The 26122-nt window shown below is 45.1% G+C and overlaps 1 protein-coding gene and 1 pseudogene across 2 annotated transcripts; one reads left to right on the top strand and one right to left on the bottom strand.

Moving 5' to 3' along the window:
• On the bottom strand, positions 1-25618 carry ANGEL1 (angel homolog 1). Its single transcript, XM_080924449.1, has 10 exons — positions 25497-25618; positions 21995-22570; positions 20950-21176; positions 20422-20491; positions 19336-19769; positions 16768-16894; positions 16112-16222; positions 4407-4476; positions 2901-3064; positions 1-1904 (listed from the first exon to the last, which is right to left on the bottom strand). The coding sequence occupies exons 1-10, from the start codon at positions 25558-25560 to the stop codon at positions 1744-1746; spliced, it is 2004 nt and encodes a 667-aa protein (XP_080780575.1). The 5' UTR covers positions 25561-25618; the 3' UTR covers positions 1-1743.
• LOC308437142 (small ribosomal subunit protein eS25-like) lies at positions 11085-11510 on the top strand (annotated as a pseudogene). Its single transcript has one exon. The product of its transcript is annotated as a small ribosomal subunit protein eS25-like (transcript).
• Positions 25619-26122: the final 504 nt, after the last annotated feature.

Here is a 26122-nt window from a genome sequence, read left to right on the forward strand (position 1 = left end):
TAGGGGGCATGATAAGCCTTTATTTGGGAAAAAAAAAAAAAGCTGCCTGGTTCTGCCGGCTCCAGGGTGTAGTTTAAATGCCATTTTAAACCCCCACACTTCATTTCTAAAACAGAAACCAAGGAGAAACAAGGAGAAGATAAACCATCAAGCTCTGCCCTCCACCTTCTTTAGCAGTTGAACCTGCATTTCCCAGGCAGAGGGAACAGCTGGCCCTTGTTCTGAGAACCAGCAGGCACGGATGTGGAACCATCTCAGGAGGTACCCAGAGAATGACAGTGAAAAGTGGGTGTGGACAGATGGGCCTGGGGCTCAGACAGGCAGATGTCCAGTACCCAGAAAACAAAACTTAAAAACACACACAGGAAAAGAAGTGCCCCAGACCTGAGCATGGCAAGCTGAAGGTCAGCAATGTGGCATCAGCATTCCAGCCAGGTCTCTGGCTTTCCAATCAAGGGAAGAATGTAACTTCTGGTCCACCAGGCCTAGCCACAGCCTCAGTCAACTCCCTCCGGTCTCTGGGCCAGCTGATATTCTGAGTTAAAGCTATGTGGAGGATCTGGCCCAAGGACATCTTAGGCTGTACCTCAGCAGGGAATAAGGCTTGCAGGTGACATGGTTTGGGCTACTGGGATTTTCGGTAGATTAGGGGAGCTCATTTGGGAGGAGGAAAGGCAGAGCGAATGAGCAAGCACTGCCGCCCTGAGTTCTTAGACCTAGTTTGCCCAAAGCCAGGCTTCTGTTGAGATGTTTTAGCCTAAGCTAAACAGCAGGCTTCTCCAGAGAGAAAATGAGAGGGAACAAGAAAGGAATGGGGGTGGGAGGATAAGAAGAAGAAAAGAAACTTTCTTAGGTGTGCAGAGGTCGGAGACCAAGCCCTCTGAGGCTCCAGTGCTGGCTAAGGCTGCTGTAGAGCCTCCTGCTCTTTCTACTGGGACTCCAGCTCTTGCCCAGTTCTTGAGAACCTGGTGAGATAACAGTTCCCTGAAGGTTCAGTCTCCACATCCTTAAAAAGCCTTAAAACTTCCCAGCACTGTGCCAGCCCAGTGAACCCCAGCACAAGGCATCAACCCGCCTTCCTCAAGGAAGTCAGTGAGAAGATCTGGGTGTGGGGTATCCCTGAGCTGCTGCTCCAGGCTGGGGCCAATTTATCTCCAGAAATAGCAACTGTGCCCAGGATGCCTAGCAGGCTGACTGGGAGAAAGGGGCCCCCATTTGCTGCCTCCTGGCAGCACACAGCTACTATGCCATGCTCTCAACCTGTCCCTAGCCCAGCACCTCATAGCATCACAGGGACCAGGCAGAGGCAGGCTTGGCTGTGCTGGGCAGTCCCACCCCAAGAGAACTCATGTTTTACACACACCTTGCCTGTGCATGCCAGAGCCCAGAGGTCATGAAAGGAAGGGGGAGGTTGGGTCAGAGGGTACCACCAAGAAATGGCCTGAAAGCGAATAACCAATGAGATCAATAACTCCCGCAACCCTGGTCATTAAAAATCAATGGGGGGAGGGGCGCTGGGTACATGGAAGAAAGGGAAATGCTCTCCACCTCTCCCGGGGCCACCTAGCATGTGGCACAGGATTAGGAAGAAGTTGGGGCAGGGCAGGGACCTCAGGCCGAGAACATGGACAGGCCTGGAGAAAGTCTAACCACGGGCAGGAGGGAACAAGGGAAGGGACGTAAGTTTCCACAGCACGGGGCATTTGCAGTCGTCGATCCAGTGAGCTCTTTCCCTGGGGGCCCTCATGGGGCAGTGACTTCCATGCCGAAGCTGGCAAGCAGGCAAAGATGGTCTGAAGAGTAGAAGGGGTTGGGTAAGCCATTGGCAGCCCAGAGAATCTCTTCAGAGAGGAGGGAGAGGCGTCCCAGGAGCTTGAGGGTTCTATCTCGATCCAACCTGTGATCTGGGGCACAAAGCAGAAGCCAGTAGGTACAGCAGCCACCAGACTGCTGCATGTTGAGCTTTCACTTTAAATTAAATGGTACACACACATACACCACTACCACTACACACAACACACACACACCACAACATACACACACATACACACACACCACCACAACACAACACACACACACCACAACATACACACACACAATATATACACATACACACACACACATGCACACACACACACCACCACAACACACACACACCATAACATACACACACACAATATATACACATACACACACACATGCACACACACACACCACCACAACACACACACACCACAATATACACACACACAAACACACACACACCACAATATACACACACATACACACACACACAAACACACACACACACACACACACACACACACACACACACGACACCTGGTATTCTGACTAGAAGGTTTCCCTGTGATAACATCAGTGGATGAAGACAGGTACAGGGACACAGGAACAAATGGGATACAGATAGGTTATACACCTAACATTACAAGGTTTTTGATTTTTCAAGAGGTACAAAAATATAGGTTCCTTAATATAAAATTGTTCTAAATATAGGCAATTAAGTCAAACATTCTAAAACTAATGAGCAAAGTAGGCATGGGGCTAGTGAACTGCTCATCATGACTACTGAGAGAAAAACCAGGTCTGACCTTACCAAGTCCCTCCCCGACTTCTGCCCTTAGATAAGTCTAGGTACGTCTAGTGCTATACTTTTATCTCCATGATGGAAATAGAGAGGACTTTCCTGCCCCAACCCCGACACTGTAAGAAAAGAGCAGCAAGGTGGGCAACCTGAGTAGAGAACAAGCACGAAGCTGGCACGGTGTCTGCTTCTTTGATCCTCAGGCCCCTGGAGCCCAAGCCACCAAAACCCAGCCTAAACCAGCCACTGCCAGGTACCCTGGAGTGGCTTCTAGAAACCCTTGAATCAATGGGCTTACCAGTTCTGTTCTCATTCTCACAGGATTCAGCTGAGAAAAAAATGTAATCCACTGTCATCCCAAGACCTAAGGGCATCGTCGTGACCTCTGGGCGGCCATGCTGGGGCAGGAAATGGGTATATACTGAGGTCAGGTGGAGACAGTGCTGGATGGTGCCTATAGTCCTACAGGGACAGAAGGTAAGAAGTCAGCTAACAAAACACATTACATTTTCCACGGGCCAGTTTCTTTGTGGGTTTTATACAGGCTTTTAAAGGATAGTCTCCAATGAGGGTTTCAGATGCCACTGACACCCAGCAACGTACAGCAGTGTTATAGTCCTCGTAAGGAACTTCTGTGAGGCTGTGTAAGGTTGCAAAGATAAAGTCTGAGTTTCCATGGAGACCCCAGGTGTGGTACTTGGAATGAGAATAGCCCCAAAAAGCTCATCATGTTTATATACTTGGTTCCCAGTTAGTGGAACTGTTTGAGAAGAATTAGGAGTAGCAGGCTTCTTGGAGGTGGTGTGTCACTGGGGTTGGGTGTTGAACACTCTCTCTCTCTCTCACCCACCCCTCTGCCTGCTCCTGTGGATCAAAATGTAAGCTCTCAGCTACTGCTCCATCACAATGCGTGTCTGCCGCCATGTTCCCTGTCATGATGGCCATGAACTCACCCTCTGAAAGTGTCAGCCACCCCCAATTAAATGCTTTATTTTAAAATCTGCTTTGGTCGTGGTGCTTCATCACAGTAACAGAACAGTAACTAAGATACCAAGATATTAGAGATGCCATGACTGTGGTATGTCTACCAAGGAAAGTCAGATGTACGGAGCAGAGCTGGCCCAAGAGAAAAAAATGTGCGCTGCAGGCAGCAGAGCTGGAGAGGTGGAGCTACCCAAGTCTTTTGGAATCCAGATGATGCTATCATGAGCCCCAGATGCCAACATGGAGCTGCAGTTAGGGGTTTCCCTGATGGATCCTGGAGTGGACTGAGACAGGAAGACCAAGTGAACAGCGCCCTTTCACAGGCAGAGGTCTTGGATTTAACAAAAGGAGAAAGGAAGCAAAGCCTTGACATTCACTATGACTTTGCCATCTGGATAATAAACCCTTTGTCCCTTATGTGCTTTTATCAGAGTGTTTTATCACAGCAACACGAAATCAATACATTATTCAGTTGCAGCAAATCCCTTCCCATACTAAAAGGCTGGTGATCTCAGCTGAACTCGACAGACAGATGAATGAATGCTGAGACCCTGATACTCCTCATCCCTCCTCTCCATTCTCCTAATGAAGAACACCAGTATCTCATATGTGGGCCAGCAAGTCTGCTGGGAGGCTTTCTCCCTCAAGAAAAGGCTACCAGGACTTTCATGGGCAAGTATATCACCTTGGCTCTTGCATATATGCATGCCCTCTATAGCTTATTATGGAAGACAGAGAGCTTAGCAAAAAGTATTCCCAGTCAGTCTCAGTAGAACCAGTGCTCTCTCATGCTCAGACTAAAAACTACAAACAAGTTTACCTGGGGAAGACAGGCTCAAGTTCGGATATCTCTTCCTCAAAGATACACTCAGCCCAACCAGCAGGTCGATCTGTAGGAAGCCAGAGAAATAAAGGTTTTGTTTTCCATAGAGAGTACAGCAGAGTCAGAACCTTTCACTTTCAGACACCTCTCAGACCCTGGCTGCACTGCTCCAGAAGGTTGGGAGGAGGAAAGGAAAGAGAAATAGTCATGAGAGGTGGGAAATGAACCAAGGCTAGAAACCCGAGGTTCCTAACACTCTGCACTCTTTACATAGCTCATACAGTTACATGGTTCAAAAATCAAAATAAAAAAATCAGTCAAGAGTCCCTCCCACTCACCCCTGGCCTTTCATTTTTCTTGTATAGGGACAGCCAGTACTATCAAATTCCTCCTATTTTCTCTAGAAATTTTCCATCACACACCATCTATTGTGTAGTACATATTATATATGTACTACATGTGTAGACAGATGTGTTCATATAGACATAGCTATGTTGTATATACATTCATAAAGAAAATACAAATGTCAACATCAGAAAAAACAAGAGATATTACTACAAATATCACTATCCTAGTCCAGTTTCTGTTGCTGTGACACACACCAGGATGGACAGCAAGCTTGGGAAGGAAAGGGGTTGTGGCTTACACACCCCATCACTGAGGAAAGTCAGGGCAGGTACTCAAGACAGGAGCCTCCAAAGCAGCAGAGGCCATGGAGGGGTGCTGCTTACTGGTTTGCTCAGCCTGCTTTCTTATACAATCCAGGACCACCTGCCCAGGGGTAGCATAACCCACAATAGGCTGGGCCTACCCACACCAATCATTAATCAAAATATATGCCCCACCCCAAGGCTTCCTACAAGAATGGGGACTTTTTCCACCTCTGAGGTCCCCATATCCTAGATGACCCTAGCTTTTGTTCAGGTAACAACTAGCCAGCATATTTGCTGATATTCGTAACATAACAAGGGTTGACACTGACAAATTCTTAGCAATCAAATCTCTAAACTCAGGAATAGAAGAGGGCCTCAGCTGGGCCTCTATGTAAAGCAAAGCCCAGAAAAAGGGGGTGGGGGCAGGAAGTTTATTCATCATTTATAACCTACAGAGGAAAATCTGTAAGCTAACACTATAAACTATACAAATAAATTACAGGGAGATGGCTCAGTGGGTAATGGCACTTACTACCAAACCTGACAGCCAGAGATCAATCCCAGGAATCGAGGGAGTAGAGAGAACCAACTCCCACAAATTGTCTCTAACCTCATATGCTTTATGACAGTGAAACTATCATAAACCTATGTAGATAGCCTGGTCTACATAGCTAGCACCAAGCCAGATGCAGCTATAATATAGTAAAACTCTGCCTCAAAAGGTAAACAAAAGGCCCATGACTTTAATTCCAAGACCCAGAAGGCAGAGGGAGATAGATCTCAAAGTTCAAGGCCAGCATGGTCTACAGTGAGTTCCTATCCAGGGCTACACAGAGAAACCCTATCTCGAAAAAACAAAACAAAACAAACAAAAATAAAGGAAAAGATTAAAATATGTAATTTACATAAAGTGAAAACACTAATATAAATGTAAGAAACAGCACATGTGATTAGGCCTTTAACAAATACAGAGACTGAATCAGCAACGAAAGTCATACTTTTGATGATTTTGCTGGGGAACTCTACCAGACATTTCTCTAAGAGTTCATATAAATCCTGTTTTTGGTTGTAGTGGCTGGTTTTGTGTGTCAACTTGACACAAGCTGAAGTTATCACAGAGAAAGGAGCCTCCCTTGAGGAAATGCCTCCATGAGATCCAGCTGTAAGGCATTTGCTCAACTAGTGATCAAGGGGGGAGGGCCCATTGTGGGTGATGCCATTCCTAAGCTTGTTGTCTTGGGTTCTTTCTATAAGCAAGCAAGCTGAGCAAGCCAGGGGAAGCAAGCCAGTAAGTGACATCCCTTAATGGCCTCTGCATCAGCTCCTGCTTCCTGACCTGCTTGAGTTCCAGTCCTGACTTCCTCTGGTGATGAACAGCAATGTGGAAGTGTAAGATGAATAAATCCGAACTTGCTTCTTGGTCATGATGTTTGTGCAGGAATAGAAACACTAAGACATTGGTTTTGGTTTGTTTTTGTTTTTGAGACAGGGTTTCTCAGTGTAGTTCTGGCTGTCCTAGAACTCGATCTATAGACAGACTGACCTCAAGCTCAGACATAGGCCTGCATCTGCCTCCTGAGTGCTGGGATTAAAGGCATGTGACACTACTGTCTAGCAGAGTTCATATAAATTTTTGGCATTCAATTTTGGAGGTGATATTTTCCAATTCTTTCTATGAAGTCATTAATAGTGCTATTACTCTCATACCAAGCTATATAAGTATATCACAAAGAAAAGACTAACATCCCTTATGAATACAAGAAAATGCAGAAAATTCAGTAAAACCAGCCAAGTATAAATATGATTGTATACTGTGATCACATGACATATCCAACAGCTTAAGCTAACAGACCAGATTAGACAACAGGCTACATCTTTTTGCTGCATCCAAGAAACCTACCTTACCACTAAGGACAGACATCTTTCATCTCAGAGTAAAAGGGTGGAAAAAAGTATTCCAAGCAAATGATCCAAAAAGTAAATAAGTATATCAAATTTAATATCAGACAAAATAAGAGTTCACACCAAAACTAATCAGAAGAGGTAGGGAAAGACAAAACATACTCATTAAAGGAAAAATCTACCAAGTCTATATGCAATTCTAGGCATTTATGCACCAAACACAAAGACACCCAAGTTCACAAAAGAAACATTAATACAGCTAAAGTCACAGACTGAACCTAATACCATGATAGTGGTCAACACCAGTAACCCACGCTCAACAATAGACAAGCTATCCAAACAAAAATAAAACAGAAAAATGCTAGAGTTAAATAATACCATAAATCAAACGGACTAGCAGACATCTATAGACAAACACTAAAGAATATACTTTCTCCGTAGCCCATGGAGCTTTCTCCAAAATGGACCACATGCTAAGACACAAAGCAAGTCTCACCAGACATTTAGAAAATAACACTGTGTCCTAGCTCACCACTATGGACTAAGCTGGATGTCAACAACAAAAAGACAGCAGATAGCATACAAACTTGTACTGAAGGAAAACTGGGTCAAAACAGAAATCACGAAGAAAATTTTAAATGTTTTACAATTGAATGAAAATGAAAAGGCAACATAACCAAACCTGTGGGGCACAACAACGGTGCATCTAAGAGGCAAGATCCAGCTACATTAAATAACCTGGAAAATCTCATATCAATAACTTAATGACACACTTGATAGCTAAAAAAAAAAGGAGATTCAAGAAAGAGTAGATGGGAAGAAATAATAAAACTCACAACTGAAATCAATGAAATACAAACAAAGAATCAATGAAACGAAGAGTTGGGTTTTGAGAAAAGTCAACAGGACTGGCAAACCTGTAGCTAAATTAACTAAAAGACACAGATGGGATCCAAATTAATGCCGGGTGTGGTGATGCAAACCTTTAGTTTCAGGATTTGGGAGGCAGAGGCAAGGAGGATCTCTGAGTTCAAGGCCAACCTGATCTAAAGAGCAGGTTCCAGGACAACCAGGGCTACACAGAGACTCTGTCTCAAAATACACGTGCTCCCCCCTCCCTCCCTCCCTCCCTCCCTCTCTCTCTCTCTCTCTCTCTCTCTCTCTCTCTCTCTCTGTGTCTCCCCCCAGATTAGTAAGAAATGGAAAGGAAGACATGCATGACAGCCAGCACTGAGGCATTCAGAGAATCATGAGAGCATACTTTTAAAAAATCCATATTCCAAACGAGAAAAACCTAAAATCACTTACAGAAATAGTTTTGAGACAGGGTTTCACTATGTAGCCCTGACTAATCTGGAACTCACAGAGCTCCGCCCAGCTCTGCTGGGATTAAAGGTATATACCATCATACCCAGCAAATGTTTTGATATTTATGACCTACCAAAGTAGGCCACAAGTAAATGAAATAAACAATTTAAACAGACACTGGTGAAATAGAAGCAGTAATTAGAAGTTTCTGAACCCAAATAAGCCCAGGGCCAGAAGAATTAGCACAAAATTCTACCAAACCTTCAAAGAACACTAATGATTCCTCAATTATTCTACAAAACAGAAACTGAAGGAACATTGCCTGATTCTTTTTATGAAGCCACTATTGCCTTGATACCAGAACCACAAATGACAACAACAAAAAGAAAATTACAGACATCTCTATGAAATACATGCAAAAATTCTCCATAAAATACTTGCAAGTTGAATTCAAAGACAATCAAAATTATTATCTACCATGATTAAGTTGGCTTCATCCTAAAGATGAAGGGACAGTTCAACATATGTAAATCAATAAATGTAATATACCCCATAAACAAACTTAAAGGCAAAAATCACATGTAGGTGCAGAAGTCATCCGACAAAATCCAACGCTCCTTTATGATAAAGTTCAGGAGAGACAAGGGATACGACGGATGCACCTCACCATAATAAAGGCAACAGAGAGCAAGCTCCCAGCCAGCATCATCCTAAATGGGAAGAAACCCAAACTTCTTAACTAAAGCCAGGGTCCCACAGTCTAACTACACCACTCACGAGCATCCACCAAGGGAGTCTGTCTTACTACAGAGACACTTGTTCATCCATGCTCACTGCTGCTCTATTTATAAAGCCAGACTACAAACAGCCTAGGTGTCCATCACTCATGAATATATAATGAACATGTCTACATTCACACAATGGAATGTTATTACTGTGAAGATGTATTCAGAACAGCTTGTTTTTAAAAAGTAAAATCTTTAAGTAGATGGGTGGCTCTGGAAACATGATCCTGAGTGAGATAAGAGGACCATAGACCCACATAGAGAAGCTTCCTCTTGCAGTAGACAGGGATTAACACAGATCGGAGACAGTGTGTGGAGAGCGAGAGACTTTGGAGCACTCAGTCCTAAACGGATGTCTTCACCCATCCCTCCCCTCAAGGCTCCAGGATCCATGAAGAAGAGACAAAGATTCCAAGAGCCAGAAGAGGTGAGTGACTCCAAGGCAGCACTGTCCCCCAGACTCAGCAGATTCGATGTTCATGTGAACTCACAGAAGCTGTGACTACATACACAAGACCTACACAGGTCCTAACCAGGGAAAACCCCAGCTCTGAGGAGGGGATGGAGACAAAGCCCCACCCCTAACCAAGAAGCTATTTGCAACTGAAACCTGGTGAGAAGGGAAAGTCAGTTTTCCCCAGTGGAGTGGCAGTGGGTATACCAGCCACACTCCAGGGCAGGCCCCGGGCCCAGGTGTAGCCACACAACACAGAAGGGTCTCTATGTATTTTTGTGAGTTTTTCCTTTCATTTTGAACTTATAGGGTTTTTTTTTTCCTTCTTCTTTTCTTTCTTTCTTTCTTTACTTTTCTTTTTTTTTTTCTTTTTTTTTTTTTTGAGAAAGAGAGGGAACATGAAGTTGCTGGTAGGAAGGTGAGGAAGATCTAGGAGGAGCTGGGGGAGGAGAAAATAAAATTATACTATATGGCCCTTCAGTTTTTGACAAGGGGAAGATGAACAGAAACTGACTACCAATGTGTGTGAGGTTTCTCTGGGTGATGATGTAAATGTTCTACAATTAACACTCAGAATTTTTAGCTCCGGGACAGAGTGCTTGCTTGGTGAACACAAGGCAATTCCTGGGCTTGGTCCCCAGTAAAAAGTGTGTCAGGGACTAAAACAAACTGTCCTAAAATTACAGTGATGATGGCTACACCAACTCTGAAATACACTACAAGCCAGTGAGCTTTAGACAAGAATATTTTATAACATATGAATTTCACCTAAATAGTTTTTTTTAAAGATTCTATTTTATGTATGTAAATACATTGTCATTTTCTTCAGACACACCAGAAGAGGGCACCAGATCCCATTACAGATGATTGTGAGCCACCATGTGCTTGCTGGGAATTGAACTCAGGACCTCTGGAAGAGCAGTCAGTGCTCTTAACTGCTGAGCCATCTCTCCAGCCCCTACATAAGTATTTTTAATTAAAAGGATAAAGGACTACTATGAACAACTTTGAGGATTCAGATAAAAGAAAATCTCACTTTGTTTTTTCCTCCTATCATTTATTTTGCTGTTCAGATGGGGTCTTGTTTTTATCAGACCTTTTTACAAAGCAAGGACATTTATACGTGACTATTACTGATCACCACATATTAATTTTATAGCTATCTACTTTCCAGGATTATCTTAATTTTAATGCTGTTGGTCTTAGTTGATTCTCTTGACCAGTTACATAGAGATATCATTACCAGAACCAGTCTAAACCTGTTTTCTTATGCTTTTATTTTGCACTTCTCTTTTTGTGGGTTGTTGTATTCCAACACAAATAACAGCAGATGTTCCCGTCTGGTTCCTCACTCTAACAGGCATGCCTCTGAAGCTTCTTTCTTTAAGCAAAATGATGTTTGGGGAGTTACAGTGGCTTTGGTTTGAGTGTTTGTTCTTCATAGTGTTGGATGTTGAATACTTTGTGTTTTAAACAAAGTACCTTGTGTTGCACACTATGAACTCTGCCTCACGCCTTTTCTTCTGACATCTTAGTGAGGCTGCTGTGGTCCAGAACCTCTCTGAGCTTCTCCATGCCACCCAAAGACAGCAAGAAGAAAGATGCTGGAAAGTTGGCCAAAAAAGACAAAGACCCAGTAAATAAATCTGGTGGTGGCAGGGCCAAAAAGAAGAAGTGGTCCAAAGGCAAAGTTCGGGACAAGCTGAAGAATCTCGTTCTGTTTGACAAAGCTACATACGACAAACTTTGTAAGGAAGTTCCCAACTATAATCTTATTACTCCAGCCGTGGTCTCCAGGAGACTGAAAATTCGAGGTTCCTTGGCAAGGGCAGTCCTTCAGGAGCTATTTAGTAAAGGACTTATCAAGTTGGTCCAAACACAGAGCCCAAGTCATTTACACCAGAAACACAAAGGGTGAAGATGCCCCAGCTGCTATGCTAGTGAAGATGCATGAACAGGTGCAATCAGCTGTACATTTGGGAAAATAAGACTTTATTGAATAAAAACAAAACAAAACAAAAAAAGAAACCTCTGCCTCATGAGTCACACTGTGGTTTCTAACGTGATATCACTTGGAATGCCAACATTCTAACACTAAATTTTCACCTTGAGTTGTACCCTTACTCACTACAATATACAAGGCAAATACAGTAGCCAGCAGGCTGTTTATGTATTTGGTTTTTTTTTTTTTTTTTTTTTTTTTTTTGTCTTGGTGGTGCTGGAGATTGGACCCAGAGCCTTGAACATGCTAGACAAGCTCTCTGCTACTGAGCTAGAACCTTCTTCCTTTCTTTGTCTCAGCAATTTTGGGGCTGGGGGGCCAGGGGGTGGGGTGGTTGGTATTTTGTTTTGTTTTGTTTTGTTTTGGCTTAGTTTTTTTGTTTGTTTTGTTTTTTGAAGCAAGGTCTGTCTATATTAGCCCTGGCTGTCCTGGAACTTGTGTAGACCAGGCTGTCCTCAAACTCATAAAGATCCTCCTGCCTCTGACTCCCCAAGGGCTAGGACGTGTACCATCACGCATGGCTTCTCAGAAAAACTGTAAAGAATGTTTCGCACAATACTTTGATCTTCCCATGCATGCAGTACTGTGTACAAATAGCACTGTTCTGGTAGTTAAACAGGACTCACACCTCACATGTGGTTCTACAAAGCTGCAACATCTTCCTCACTGGAAGCAACCAAACAAGGACCAGGAAGGAACATCCCTGGTTAGCGTATATACAACATCAGAGAGCCTCGGCATTCATTTGTCTGTTTCTAGATTAACTTTAGCTGAGACTGCTAGCCTCTTATTAATATGGGAAGGAATTTTCTGCAACTGAGTAATGTATTGATTTTCCTGTTGCAGTGATAAAAGAGCCTGAAGAGTTTTTAATAGATGGCTGGAAAGATGGCTCAGAAGTTTAGAGCACTTGTAAAGAACGTTGGTTTGATTCTCAGCATCCACATGGTTATCACACAACCTTCTGTAATTCCAGTTCCAAGGGACCCAACACCACCTCTGACTTCTGTGAGCACCATACCAGAGTACTCTGTGAGGCACACCAGGCATGCTGATGGTACACATACAAACATGCAAGCAAAATATTCATACACATGAAATAAAATCTAAAAAAAATAAATAAATCTGAATTGCTCAGGAGCTGAGTCAGAGAGTAAGAATCACTACAACACAGCATGGGTGTAAAGGAACAGGCTGGGGCAGTCATAGCCACCAGGACAGAAGCAACAGGGCTGGCTGAGTGAGCCACCTGGAGAGGGCAGATTGCAGACAGAGTGACAGAGTCCATGCAGTGGCTCCAAACTAGAGCGGCGCCCGTGGAGTGAGACAGCAGGGTCCGATAAAGAGATAAGCCTCTAATTAAATATTTACAGCAACAAAATCACCCCAAAGAACTACTTTTAAACAGGTCCACAACCCCCATTTTCTATTAGCCTTTCTTTTCCCTTACCTCTGGTGGGTGGTGGGCTAACGGGAGGTTGAAGCATGAAAGAACCATAATTAAATAAAGTAGGTTTTTGAAAAATCTACTATGCAGGGACTCTGCTTTAGTATCTACTGCTGTATTTGTGAATATTTGTGAACCCCTACTGACTCATAAGTTGAAATCTGGATTCCCCAGAGAACAATGGTATGAAGAACAGCAGCTATATCTGGGGGTGGGGTGGGTGGAAATCACTACACTGGGAAACATAAGCAGGCGAGGGCTTTAATTTAAATACCCTACTTAAGAATCATTATAGAAGTTGGAGAGATGGCTCAGCAGTCAAGAGCACTTGGTTACTCTTGAAAAGGACCCAGGCTCGGTTCCCTGCACCCACACTGCAGCTAGCAACCATCTCTAACTCCAGTTCCAGAGGATCTGACACCTTCTTCTGGCCTCTAAAGGACCTGCATATACAGACATAACAGAAAAGCAAAACACTCGTACACATAAAAAAAAATCAATCTTAAATGAAAAAAAAATTATTCTGTCACAAAGGAAGCTGGGAAGAACAAGAATGTCTGTTTTATGTCACACAGTAGGTGATTAGAAAGTGCCAGTGACGTGCTGTGTCAGTTCTGAGAATAGGACCTCACTGCCTAGCACTACATCTCCCTTTGCATTAAGGGGTGACCATTAAAGTCAGTGTCACAAACAAGTTGGCATGACTGATCGGTAAGACTGGATAATTCTGTTATTAAACTGGACGTTGTATCTGTCGAACATATTTAAACATTCTTCGGAAAACCACTTGCACTTAGTAAGTCTTTTCATTCCTGGTCTAAAGTGATACAAGTTTTTCAGGTTTTGAGTCTCTAATGGGATTCAACAGCAGCCTGTTCAGCCCTGAGTGGAAGGTACTGAGCCAGGGAGTGGGCGACAGAGTGTGACACACATGTGCTTATGTAGGTTCAATCTCGAGTGTGAAAACATTACCATTATTTTGTTCTGTTAGTGAATCATTCCCATTATCAACCTTTTTCTGACCGAAGACCTTGTTTTGTAGCTTAGGCTGAACTGTCTTGATCTCTTCTTCCCCCTCAGCCTCCTCAGCACTACCATGAGCAGTAGAACAATTCTACTTGGTTGTCAGTGTGTAGGTTAAAGGCCTTGATCTAATTTTGTTTGCAATTAAATTCAGTCAGCATTGTTTTGTGCATTCAAGCACAGCACTCTTGCTTTAAGATAATCTATTCTTAATATAGTACCCACACGGGGCTGCTATTGCTTCACTTTGGGATTTTGTAATCTTAAAGTTCTGAGCTGAGCTTCTGGCCCTACTGAGCATCCTCATCATCTCCTCCACAGCTATATGCCAAGGAAATGCTGTACAACGGAGCACGCCTCAGCTTTCCACTTCTTTTCTGAGCTCCAGAGTCTAGTTTTCACCTTCTGATGTCTGACTTTTTGCAGTATTTTATAATCACTTCTGTTTGAGAACTTCATATGTGCATACGTGTGTGCTGATCAAGCCACCTAGCTGCCCCTCTATTCCAATGCCACATGCATCCCTGTCACTAATCTCCCCCAGTTTTGTGGGTTCTTTTTTAAAACCCACTGGGTCCACTTAGTGCTGCCACTATGTGCCTGATTCTAACGCCATCTACTGGATCCTGGACAGTATCACAGGGGCCACATCTGTAAAGAAAACAGACTTTCCTCTCCCTGTATTTGCTATCAACTGCTAACAGCTCCCCAGCTAGGGGACCATTTCATCTCTCTATTCATGGAGAAATAATCATAATTTCCATATGCTCCAATGCTTAGCTTTGAAGCTCTCTTATTTGTCTTTCTTTTCTAAAGCACTGTTACCTGCCTTTTGGTTTTCCATTATTTCTTTCTTTGTATATTTTAGTATAGATTCCATAGTATTACTTTGAGCGAGGTCAGCTTTAACTTGGCTACATTATTCTATGCCAGTTATTTATCTGAAGTTTATGTAAAGGAAACAGCATGTGTTCTAAACAATAAGAATTTTGCTTTTAACATAGGGCTGTATATGGAACATTTCAGTTTTCACTTCTCTAGAGCCGGTGAGCTCAGAAGCTCGGAAAGAATCGCCTCTGTCCCTCAGACACGTGACCAGACTGTGTACTCAAAACATGGCCTGATTCCCTGCGTATGTCTCCACACCCTGCCTTTTAGGAGCAAAACTGTCTAAAGGTTTTTCAATCACAATGTATACATTCTACCCTTGGTGAAAAACAAAAACAAAACAAAAAAAAAAACAAAAACAAAAAAAAAACAAGACATCTGGGGTCCCTCAAAAGGTGTGCCTCATCTTGGGGAAATGCAGTTTTGTTCTGTCTGAGATCTATACAGCCCCATAGGTAAGACTCCCCATATTTCCTCAGGTACTGCTAGTCCATCTCCCCCTGTATCTGTTACAAATTCACTGTGGTTCACAGCTTCAGATCTAGTTTTGTAAAAAATAGTGTTTGCCTCTGGCCTGTTTTCCTCGTCTCCCTTACAACTTCAAAGTGGCTTCAGAGACAAGAAGGTGAAGTCAGCAAAGATACGCTGTCATGACCAACTACAAGTTCTCCACAGTTTCCTTGTGATCAGGCCCCTTTCACCTCACAAATCTCAAAGCCCTATAATATGTGCACCTTCTCCCTTCTCTCCTGCAAGCACTAAACACATGCTATGAACCAGCAGCTAAGCCTAAAAAGATCAACTGCTACTCCAACTCCCAGGGCTCTTGGTTTATGGCCCAGTGCTCTCTACCCAGTGTTTGGATACAAAATATATATCCAAACATGAACTCTGCTCACCTTCCTTCCTCTAACCTCATTATCAGAAGCTGGTCAAGAATTATATTTTGAAGAGACTAGGAATAAGATGGAGAAACAGCTCAGCAGTTAAAAGCATTTGCTGCTCTTGGAGAGGACACAGATTCCATTCCCAGCACCCACACTCGGCAGATCACAACCACCTATAACTCCAGCTCCAAAGGATCTGCCGCCCTCTTCTGTCCTCTGCATGCACGTGGTACTCACTCATACACAGAAATAGGCAACACTTTTGAGAGAGAGAGAAAGACGCTTAGAAAACAACTTATATAAACGTCAGGGGTTAGGAAAGATAAGGACCATGAAAACAGGCTTCCTGTTACCTGGCTTAGTGTCTGTCACTCCTTCCATGAGAACCAGTCCTACTGGTCGCTGACAAGCGAGGTCGCAGAAGCGGAATCGTAGTAGGAAGTCTCGGCCATATTTTAGTCTCTCTATAAACCAGGAAATGCCATATGGTAAAAGAAAGGCACAGAAGTCCCATGCTGAGACCTTAAATATCAAGAACATTCTAGCATAACTATACAGAGGAAATCTGATCTGAGGACAGGGCCATGTTTCCAACAGTTACAACTGAAATTTGTCCACTTCACTTGGTGGCACAATGAGGAAGACAGGGGAGCATGCTCAGGAAATCAAGATTACACTCTCTCATTATTAAGAGCAAGCTTTCGCTCCACATGAGCATAAAGACACAGAAAATCCACAATGCAACATATGAGCCAAGCAGGATGGTGCTTTTAATCCCAGCACTGGGGAGGCAGAGGCAAGTTCTCTGAGATCGAAGCCAGCCTGGTCTACATAGTGGGTTCCAGGACAGCCAGGGCTGTGTCGAGAGACCCTGTCTCAAAAGACAACAAGAAAACATGGAAGGACAGTTTGGCCAGAAAAGCCCCAGCTCCTCTTGCAGAGTGGCAGTCTGGTTCCCAGCACCCATGTGACAGCCCACAGTCATCCACAAAGAAGAAAAACTGCTTACCTGATCTCTTGGGATGACAGGAGGAGACATATTGACAGCAATCAGTGATGCCCAGGGAGTTGGGCCACAGTGGGGCCTGCAGCTTCCTCTGGTAAAGCTGATGAGAGAAGTCTTCCTGTCCAGAAACCTGTATTTAAAAAAACAATCAGGTGGGCATGAGGGAGTCTCGATAGAAAAAGGAAATGACTCATGATTTGGGACATTTGAACAAATACAAACGCACACAATCAGACAACGGTGTACACATGAAATGAGCGAGCCACGAACATCTCCAGGGAAGGCAACAATAAGGAGCTAATTGTAACTTTACTTTCTCACTGAAAGCATAAACATCCATGTGATAGAAAGGCGTGGACAGAGAGTGAGGACCAAGTCAAGGAAAACAGAACTGTCTGTATAGCATGTGGCCCTGAGGTTCACCTCAGAAAAATGTACTCAGTGCTACACGAGGGAGACCAACTCTTGGCAGATCCTAATTTGTAATGTACACAGGCTGGTCCCGTCATCCTCCACTTGGCATCTTCTAGATCAAAGCCAATTCCTTGAGTCTGGTATCGGGAAAACACGGGGTGAAACCAAATGGGAGACGCAGCAAGCACTTTACCGTGTCTGTGTCACCGTCCTCTGCCACAGTCATGAGCAGCCTGGGAACGGACAGAGCGTGCAGGGGAAACATCCAGCAAGTCAGTCAATATCCACACATCTCCATGTGGGCAGAAAACTCCCCTTCCTTCATTTAACAACAAACATATGAATGCCAACTCTGTGCATGGATGGCACTGGGATAGTCCAGTGATGGACACCACTCCCCTGCTCTCAGAAGGCATTCAGTGTGCAATCCAAAGCAAGAGACTTAGAATGCACTTACCCAGCACCACCACCCCACCCCCTCACATACACAGCACATGTGCAGCTTGGTCTTCATTCGGAGTGGGGACAACTGGAGAGGGGACTGTCCCTGAATCTGTTGCCTGCCTGTGGATTCTGTTGCCCTAACTGGGCCACTTTGGCTTGGGTGGGAGAGAAGGCACCTGGTTCTGCAGTAACTTGATGTGCTGGGGAGTGGGGGAGGCTCTCCCTTCTCAGAGGAGAAGAGGAGGGGGAAGTAGGGGGGAGATCTGTGTACAGGGGAGGGGAACTGGGAAGAGAGGTGGGGCTGATATTGAAATGTAATGTGAATACATATTTTAAAAAGGAATTAATGGCCACTTAACTTTAGGCTATGACTTTGGGCAAATCACACACTGTTCTTTAATTTAATGCTGTTTACTAAGAACACTAATACACCATATACAATTAAAAATATTACACTAATAATAACCACTAGCAATTACTGACTGCTCAAAATGAGGCACTAGAAAACCTTACATGCATGAATTCATATGCTCCTAAGGTATCTACCTTTGTCCCACTATACCCTCAGCATACAGATGAAGCAGAGGGGGTCTGAGAAAGTTCCATAACTTGCCCAAGATGACAGATTTGAATTCAAGGCTATCTGGTTTCAAAACAAGTGTTCTCACAGCCCATCCCCCAACAGCGCCTGCCTATCATTTGGTAGGCACTCAACAAATTCCCCTGCCTCTGAGCTCCTTGAAGACAGCTCCTTTAGAGCAGGCTAATAACCTGCTCTAGGCAACCAGGACATCACCAGCATTTACGTAACCTCATTGAAATAAAAGCCTAAGTACTCAATAATGGTTCAGTCATTTTATGGGCCTGCTCCATTGTGTTTTGCCAAAAAAAAATTAAACAATAATGTGGACCAGAAGAGACAAAACAGGAACAAAAAGATTAAGTAAGGTAAGATAGAGCCAACACAAGCCAATAAAATCAGGAGCTATCTATGCTACCAACATTTGGCAGCTGCAAGAAACTAAACTCAAATATAAATTATTGACTGAAAGAAAAAAACAACACAAAACAAAAACTGTACTGTGCTGTGTTTATAAGACACATATGGTAGATTTATGTATCTCCTGTTGTGGTGATCACAGCATGGTATCAGAGGCCAGCCTGCCTGGCTACAATTCTTGGGCCCCCCTAACTGTTGACCTAAATAAACAAAATTATTTAGCATCTTTCTGCTTTAGTCTCTGTACTTATTAAAATAGAAGCAATGATAAAACAGTAAAAAATTAATAGTTGATATATGTAAACTGATCAAAACAGTACTTGACATACAGGAGCTTAATGATGTAAACTGGGATAGTATTTGTCAGCACAGACACCACTTGTAATTCACAGAGATGGCTTGAGAAAAGGGCTGTGACAAGAGAGTTATTGCTGTGTGGGACGATAGCAGATTTGGGCAACAAAAAGGGTATTTTCTCTTATTTTGTCTTAATTTTTAATAAAGCTCATAGGAGTCACTTGCGAAATAAAACATGATTTAAAATGGGAAGATGTTCAATGTGCCAGAGGTACTCCAGGAGCAGACACAGCTACTCAGCATCAGCAGCAACAGGAAGGCCAAGCAATCCCTTGCCATAGAAGCAGCAGTTAATGCCAACACCCAGCTCTCTCCCTAGCCCACGTTTCCACCCCACCATGGCTGTCCCATTTCACCTTCCAGGCTGGCATCCCATTGTACTGGAGCTCTCCGTCCCTGATGAAGTTGTAGAGAGGTGAATCAGGGACAGAATTCAGGTCCCCACACAAGATGATAGGGCAGTGGCTGCCATCTGACAACCTGGCCACCTTGTCCACCTCGGCCAGAAGAATGGCCATCTGGGCCAGCTTGACATCACCCCGACGTGGGTTGTACAGGACATGGGTATTTGCCACACACAGGGGAGCCACTGAGACTTGCCCCAGACCTTCTGGCACTAGCGGCTGCAGCAGCAACACTAAGCCCACATTGTCCCGATTGAGGAGCTCCAACCCAGGCCGGAAGTACTCCACAGGGCTGGCACAGAGCAGACGGAACCTGGTGGGCTTGTAGCACACAGCGCAGCCATCCGTTTTACACCCAGTCCTCCTCTTGTAAAAACAGGTGAAGCCTGTAGGGAAGCCACCATGGAGATGGGTCAGAGTCAGGGAAGCCTGAATCCCATCCAACCACTGCAGCAGCACAAGGGCCTGAGCCTAAAGCACCAATCCTGGGAACTCACAAGAGAGCCCTTGCTGCCTCGAAGGTTCTGCAGAGATTCCCTTACAACTATAGCCAGAGCCTGAGGGACAAGAAGGGGAAGGAGATGGGGAAAGGTATAAGCAACAAACATGAAGGGGCAGAGGCCTGTCACCAGAGGCAAAGCTGGCTCCAAATGGGGGTCCTGTAACCCAGTGAGTTACCTAGTGGGTTACCTAGTGGCTTCCCCAGTCCCTAGTCCCTTGGATCTAGAGTCATTTTAGTAGGAGTCCTGCTCCACAACCTACTAGCTTTGTAGTTTGGGGGTTTTGAGCAAGTCACAGCAACTCTGTTTGGAACCTGTTTCTCATCTGTAAAATGGGATCGATGACACCAGTCTCACAGAGTTCATGGTGTTGGTCACTTCAAAGGCTTAAAAACCTCCTACTCTGCCTCCTCTCACACACACACAGCCCACAGGCAGTGCTGGTGGTTTACTAGGACACAAAGGAAAGGTGGAGTCTTCGAGCGACTCTTCAGGGCTGGAAGAGGGGCTGGCAAACATGCTGTGGAGGCCTCAGTACCCATCATCCGCAGAGAGGGCTCCAGCTGCTCCCAGTAATGGTCTTCCTGGACTTCCTGAAGACACAGGATCTGAGGAATTGACAAGGGGATCAATCACTCCAGAGGTCTAGGAACAATGTGACTCCTACTCCCTAGAAGCAGGCCCCAGACCAGATTGAGGGTCATAGTGAGCCTTCCCACAGAGCTGACTTCCCAGACAGACAGCCACCAGCAGCAGCAAGCACAGGCCCAAACTGAAGCTGAGGACACCAGATATGCATGTTAGATTTCCCCACCCTGTGAATCCCAGCACAAGGACGCTGGAAAGTGTACATTCTAGAGAGTTGTCTTGGCGTCTGCCCAAAATGCTTGACTCCAGAGCAAGCAAGCTCAAACCTGTCACCTACAGAGCCAAAGCTAATCTTAGCTCATCTGGCACAACTGGCATCATCTGGATAGCTGTGGAATAGGAACTCATTCTCTCCAAATGCCAAAGAGCAGCCTAGGTCTGCACCCATGCAAGATGGCGCATCTCCCTCTTCACTCACATCTGGGTCCCAGTGCTGGAATTCCTGCATGAGGTTGGCAAAGCGGTAATTCCAGTTGAGGATGTCTGGATGGCAATGCAGATAGAGCTCTGAGCTCTGTTGCATCAGGTCCTGGGCCAGGATATTATAGGACATCAGAGTGAACTGGAACTGAGGGCCATCTCCTGCCTCCAGACCCTGAGCATCTGGCTGCGTGGAGAAGTCCTCCCATTCTCGCCACAGGATTTCTGCAAAGGGGTCACGAGAAGAGTTCCAGAACACATGAAGGTTACCCAGTGTCCAAGCCACTACCCAGTGTCACCACGTCATGCCTGAGGCTCCTTTCTCCATTGCCTCTGCTACCCATCTAACTAAGGACATTTTTCAGAGCTGACGGTAAGCTCCTCAGGGCCAGAGACAATCTTGGCCTATCCATCACTGTATCCCCTGGTTACCTACTCCCTAGCATATGCTCTAACAAGCTCCTGCATATGATATAACCACGAGTCTCTGGGGAATCACGTAAATGTGCATCATTAATAGTATCCTGGCGTTAAAGACACATCTAGAGTAATTTCAGCCCTGGGAGCTTTCTGTATCTGTACCTGGCTTCTGGTCATACTGGGAGGTACCTGAGTAGGTTTCAAACCTACTTAAGCCATAGACCTTTCTTCATATCTTCATAGACTCCCAATATATGTAATGGAAATGAAACCAGAGTTATCCCCCCCTGAGGCAGAATGGAGGCCCTGAGACCTCTGTACCCCTGCCCCCAAAAGCCCTGTGTCACACCTGCAGAACAATGCAGAGTGGATATCAGAACTAAGGTTGGGCCTTACTTCTCTCATTGCCTAACTGCAAGACATCAGACATGTCCCATGCCTCTCTGCACTATGACTTTTTCATCTGGAGACCTGTGAAGACAGACATGGCCATTTAAGACACTGCCAATATCTGAGCCTGCAATGGTCTCAGAAAAACTAAATGTAACAACAGAACTCCCCACTACAAGCTCTTTTCTGGACGGCCTGCAACTCGGGCTCACTATGCTGATTGTCCGACTCACCATGATAAGGTATTTCCATTGGGGGAGGCTGCAGCTGCTCCAGGCCTTCAAACGGCCACATGGAAGTTTCTTCCTGAGGCATAGGCTCCGGCGCTATGCTCCAGGCCACCATGGCAGGGTCCTCTTCCCACTGTTCTGCAGCCATTGCACCCATTGGGAGAACAGCACAGTCTGCATACTGGGGCCCTGTCTGTACCGGAACAGCTGCCCACAAAGGGCCCTCAACCTCTGCCAGGGGCTCCTCCCCTAGCACCTCAGGGAAAGGCTGGTCCAGGTTCTCTGCTGCCCGAAGGTCACTCAGCTGCCTGCTGGACCACTTGTCCTCTGAGGCAGCATCCTGTTCTCCAGAATTATCCATCAGGAGCGCCAAACTGCTCTCGGCTAGTCCCTTATCTGCAAGAGGACCCTCACTTGCAGTTGAGAGTGTCTGGTTCCACCCTTCTTCTCTCCACTGCTGCAGCAGACCCTCACACTCCTCTTGGTCAGGCCCCCGAGGGGCCATGGCAAAGTTACCCTCTACCTGGGGGGATGAGCTCTTCGCCAGAAGGGCATTTTTTCGACATGTAAAGAAAGCATCTAGAAAGGAAGCAAAAGCATCAGGTTATAAGAAGATGGCAAAGCTCACTCCCTGGTACTCTCCGGCTGTAACAGAAGCCTTGTGGGAACCACACTTCCACCTTGCTCATCACTGAGCTGCCACTGCCTTCCCAACTGAACGCCTGGGACCTCATCTTAGCAGTGCCTGTGATGTGCTAAACACTGCTGTAATTGCTTTACAAGTATTAACCAATTTGCAAGATGGGGACCTGATCAATTTCAGTGCAAGAATGAAAGAACACTAATCCCAGAGATAATATAGAACGCAGATCAGGACACATACCCTCATCTCTTTTCCTGGATGTAAACATTCCTTTTTAATGTTTAATTTACTTTATGTGTATGGGTGTTCTGTCTGCATGTATGCTTGTGTGTGTGTCCTGTGTGTGCCTGGTACCTACAGGGGTCAGAGAAGAATGACCTGGGCCTGGAGTTACAGAGAATGGTATGCTACCCATGTGGGAGTTGGGAATCAATCACCCCTGGATTCCCTAGAAAAACAGCCAGAGCCTGTAACTACTGAGCTATTTCTCCAGCCCTGAAAACTCAACTTTTAACATCAACTCTCAAGTCCTGAAAATCATATAACATTAGAACTAACACTTAATTGTGAAATATTTTGGAGAATTATACTCTTATAACAAAAGTAATAAAACTGACTCTAAGCGATGTTCCTTCAGACCTCCTTACTCTAGACTTGAGGATAAGAACCAGACAAGTTGAAACTAGATAACCCGAGAGTTTTATACATCTATAAGCTCTGTGAAAGCGTTCCAATACTACTACTACTATTACTACTACTACTACTACTACTAATAATAATAATAATAATAATAATAATAATAATAATAATAATAATAATCAAATGGGTGGCCTCAAAACCAACTTACTTTTTAACGAAGCCCCTAGGCTTCTTTCCAGAGATTTTCATCCCACACATAATATTTTCACAAACCTCATGCTTCCTCGCTCCATAACATACCAGAGGCTACAAATTAAATGGTACCAGCCGCCGACAGTTATAAGACAGCTGTCATTTCTCTCCTAACATCCACAGACGACAGCCAATGGGCAATAAAGCAGACAGAAAGCTCTAAAATTAGAGCTTCAAAGTCCTGTTTGGATGACAGCAAGTCCCCTTGCCCCACACACATGCACCCAGAGGGCACTTATTCACATCCCAGGACAGATGGCATGAACACAGTGACATCCCACAACCACCACACACTCATTTTATTGGCAATTTGTGAAGGATATTACTTTATGTCTCTCTAAATCAGTGGTAAGTCTGGGCCATCAACATGGCTCAGCGAGGAAAGGTACTTGCCACAAAGGATGAAGGAACCAAATCCACAAAGGTGACCTCTGACTTCCATGCCATGGCTTGTCCACCACCACATACACACATTTTTGTGCACACAGAGAACAATAAATAAATCTTTAAAGAAAAAAAAAGTCAGTATTTTTTCAACTAGGTGAGCAAGGCAGACCTTTGCCCTGAGGAACAGCAATCTCCAGAGCTGATGAGGAACTATGACTATTGGGGTGTCCCTAAGCATTCTACAGTGCACACAACAGACTCACAATAAATGGTCAGCTCTAAAATGTCAAGAATGCTCCCAACCCACATGCTGGGTTGCTGGGACTTAGTCAAGAACTTACTAATTATCTGACCCTTGAAACATAGAGCACACCAGAGGAGCTTCAGGAAAAGCATGAAACCCCTCACTTTCAGACTTAGCAGAGAACATTGGTGGAGATGCTTTACTAAACAAACCTTTAACAAAATGCCAAATACACAAAACCAATACCACTGTCACTTCATAACATGTGGATTTGAGGGCTCCTCTAAAATCTCTAAATTTTATTAATTGGGAAACCTGTGAGCTAACAGTAAGACTGCTACTGAGGCCACTAGAAAGCCACGTAATTAAAGGAATATGTTCGGTACAATGAACACAGTGATTTCTATAGGACTTCCCATTCCTGAGGAATATGGACACCCAAGGCCTTCCTAAACCCTCTGGGGACCATGACTGCCAGCAAGTCCTGTGTAAACATACGATACCGCAAACAAATCAAATGGGCAAGGCCCTGCTCTGTTGAAGCTGGCAGTTTAGCGGCAACCTTGTTTAAAAAAAAAAAAAATCTAATGTTTGATATAAAAATACAGTACCGGTCTCCAGGATAGGGCAGTTCCAGAAAGAAAAAGCACAGGATACAGCTGGGAGTCCTATTTCTAAGAAACCCTACTTGGTGCTAAGTTACAGAGGAATTCTTTGGGACTTCAAAGAAAAACTGGGCTTGTGTGAAAGCAGAGCGAAGGCAAGATTGTGCAGAGGTAACAACCACCCCCTCACTAAAGCATCAGCCTATCACAGCTCTCTCTAAACACTTGTTCCAAAACTGAGATTTTAAATGCTTTTAGCTTCTGAGCGTTGTCTGTTTTTCAGCTAGAGTCGGCTCAAAGAGGACAGCAGATGACTGGCCGCAGTAAAAAACCTGTGAGAAGTGAGTCCACCCGCCTAAAGGCACATCCCTCCCTAACTCTACCCGTCGAGAAGTCCGGTCCTCGCCTGTCCTGGGTTGCCACCGCTCCCGACCCCCGGGAGTTTCTCAGCCTGCCCCCAGGACCACGGCCACAGCCAAGGAGGGCGTCCCCTTCCCCAGCCCTGGGTCCACGTTAACCGTGGCCCGACGTCACCAGACCACAGCGTGAGGAGGAGCTGCCCACGAGAGTCGCCAGCCAGCCCGGGTCTCGTGGGACCAGGACAGCCCGCGGACCACCTCACACTTTGTCACCTGCCGAGGACTGCGGTCCTGAGGCCTGATGCTCCGCCCCAGGGCCCGTGGAGCCCAATAGGGGCAGCCCGGGCTCCCGCCCATCAGGACTCAAGGCCCGTACCTGAGAGGAAGCGGAAGAGGCGCGCGGCCGGCAGCAGCAGGTAATACAGGCACGACGCGATCATGGCCCGCCGCCTGCCCGTGCCGCTGCCCCTCCACTCGGCTGCACACCGGTCTCCTCTGTTTGGCCCCGCCCCGCGCCACCGAGGCCCCGCCCCACGCGGACAAGGCTCCGCCCTCACGCTATCAGGACTGCCTCGAGCTGCCTAGGCTCCGCCTCCTCACCACTAGGGCCCCGCCCCAGGCCGGCGCTTCAACAACAACTTTATTGGGAACAAGGGGAAAGGAGGGTTGCAAGGGGAGGGGCTGAGTTAGAAGGTACCGCCTTCCATGACGACAGAACAACCTAACGTGAAACCCATTACTCTCTATGCTAACTTTAAAAGTTCATTTAAATAAATATATAAACAATAAAAATGTTAAGGGGCTTGTAGAAGTCTCTAAAGTATCATTAAGAGCCCACTGTTTTATTCTCAATTTTGCCACTAACCTAGTGGTCTACCTCAGGAACATTATATGTCTTTTTTTTTTTATCCCTTCTTCATCTCGAATGCAAAGGACTGGACTTTTTGCAAAGACTTCTGCTGACCATAACTTCTGTAATTAGCCCTCCTGAGCCAAGAATAC

This window comes from Micromys minutus (genome assembly GCF_963924665.1).
Source record: "Micromys minutus genome assembly, chromosome: 1".
Taxonomy (NCBI): Eukaryota; Metazoa; Chordata; class Mammalia; order Rodentia; family Muridae; genus Micromys; species Micromys minutus.

Coding starts and splice junctions, on each gene's coding strand:
- ANGEL1 (XM_080924449.1), bottom strand. CDS start 25,560: ATGATCGCGTCGTGCCTGTATTACCTGCTGCTGCCGGCCGCGCGCCTC. Junction 22,571..25,496: donor CCTCTTCCGCTTCCTCTCAG/GTACGGGCCTTG, acceptor CTTCCTTTCTAG/ATGCTTTCTTTACATGTCGA. Junction 16,223..16,767: donor CTGTCATCCCAAGAGATCAG/GTAAGCAGTTTT, acceptor CCTGGTTTATAG/AGAGACTAAAATATGGCCGA.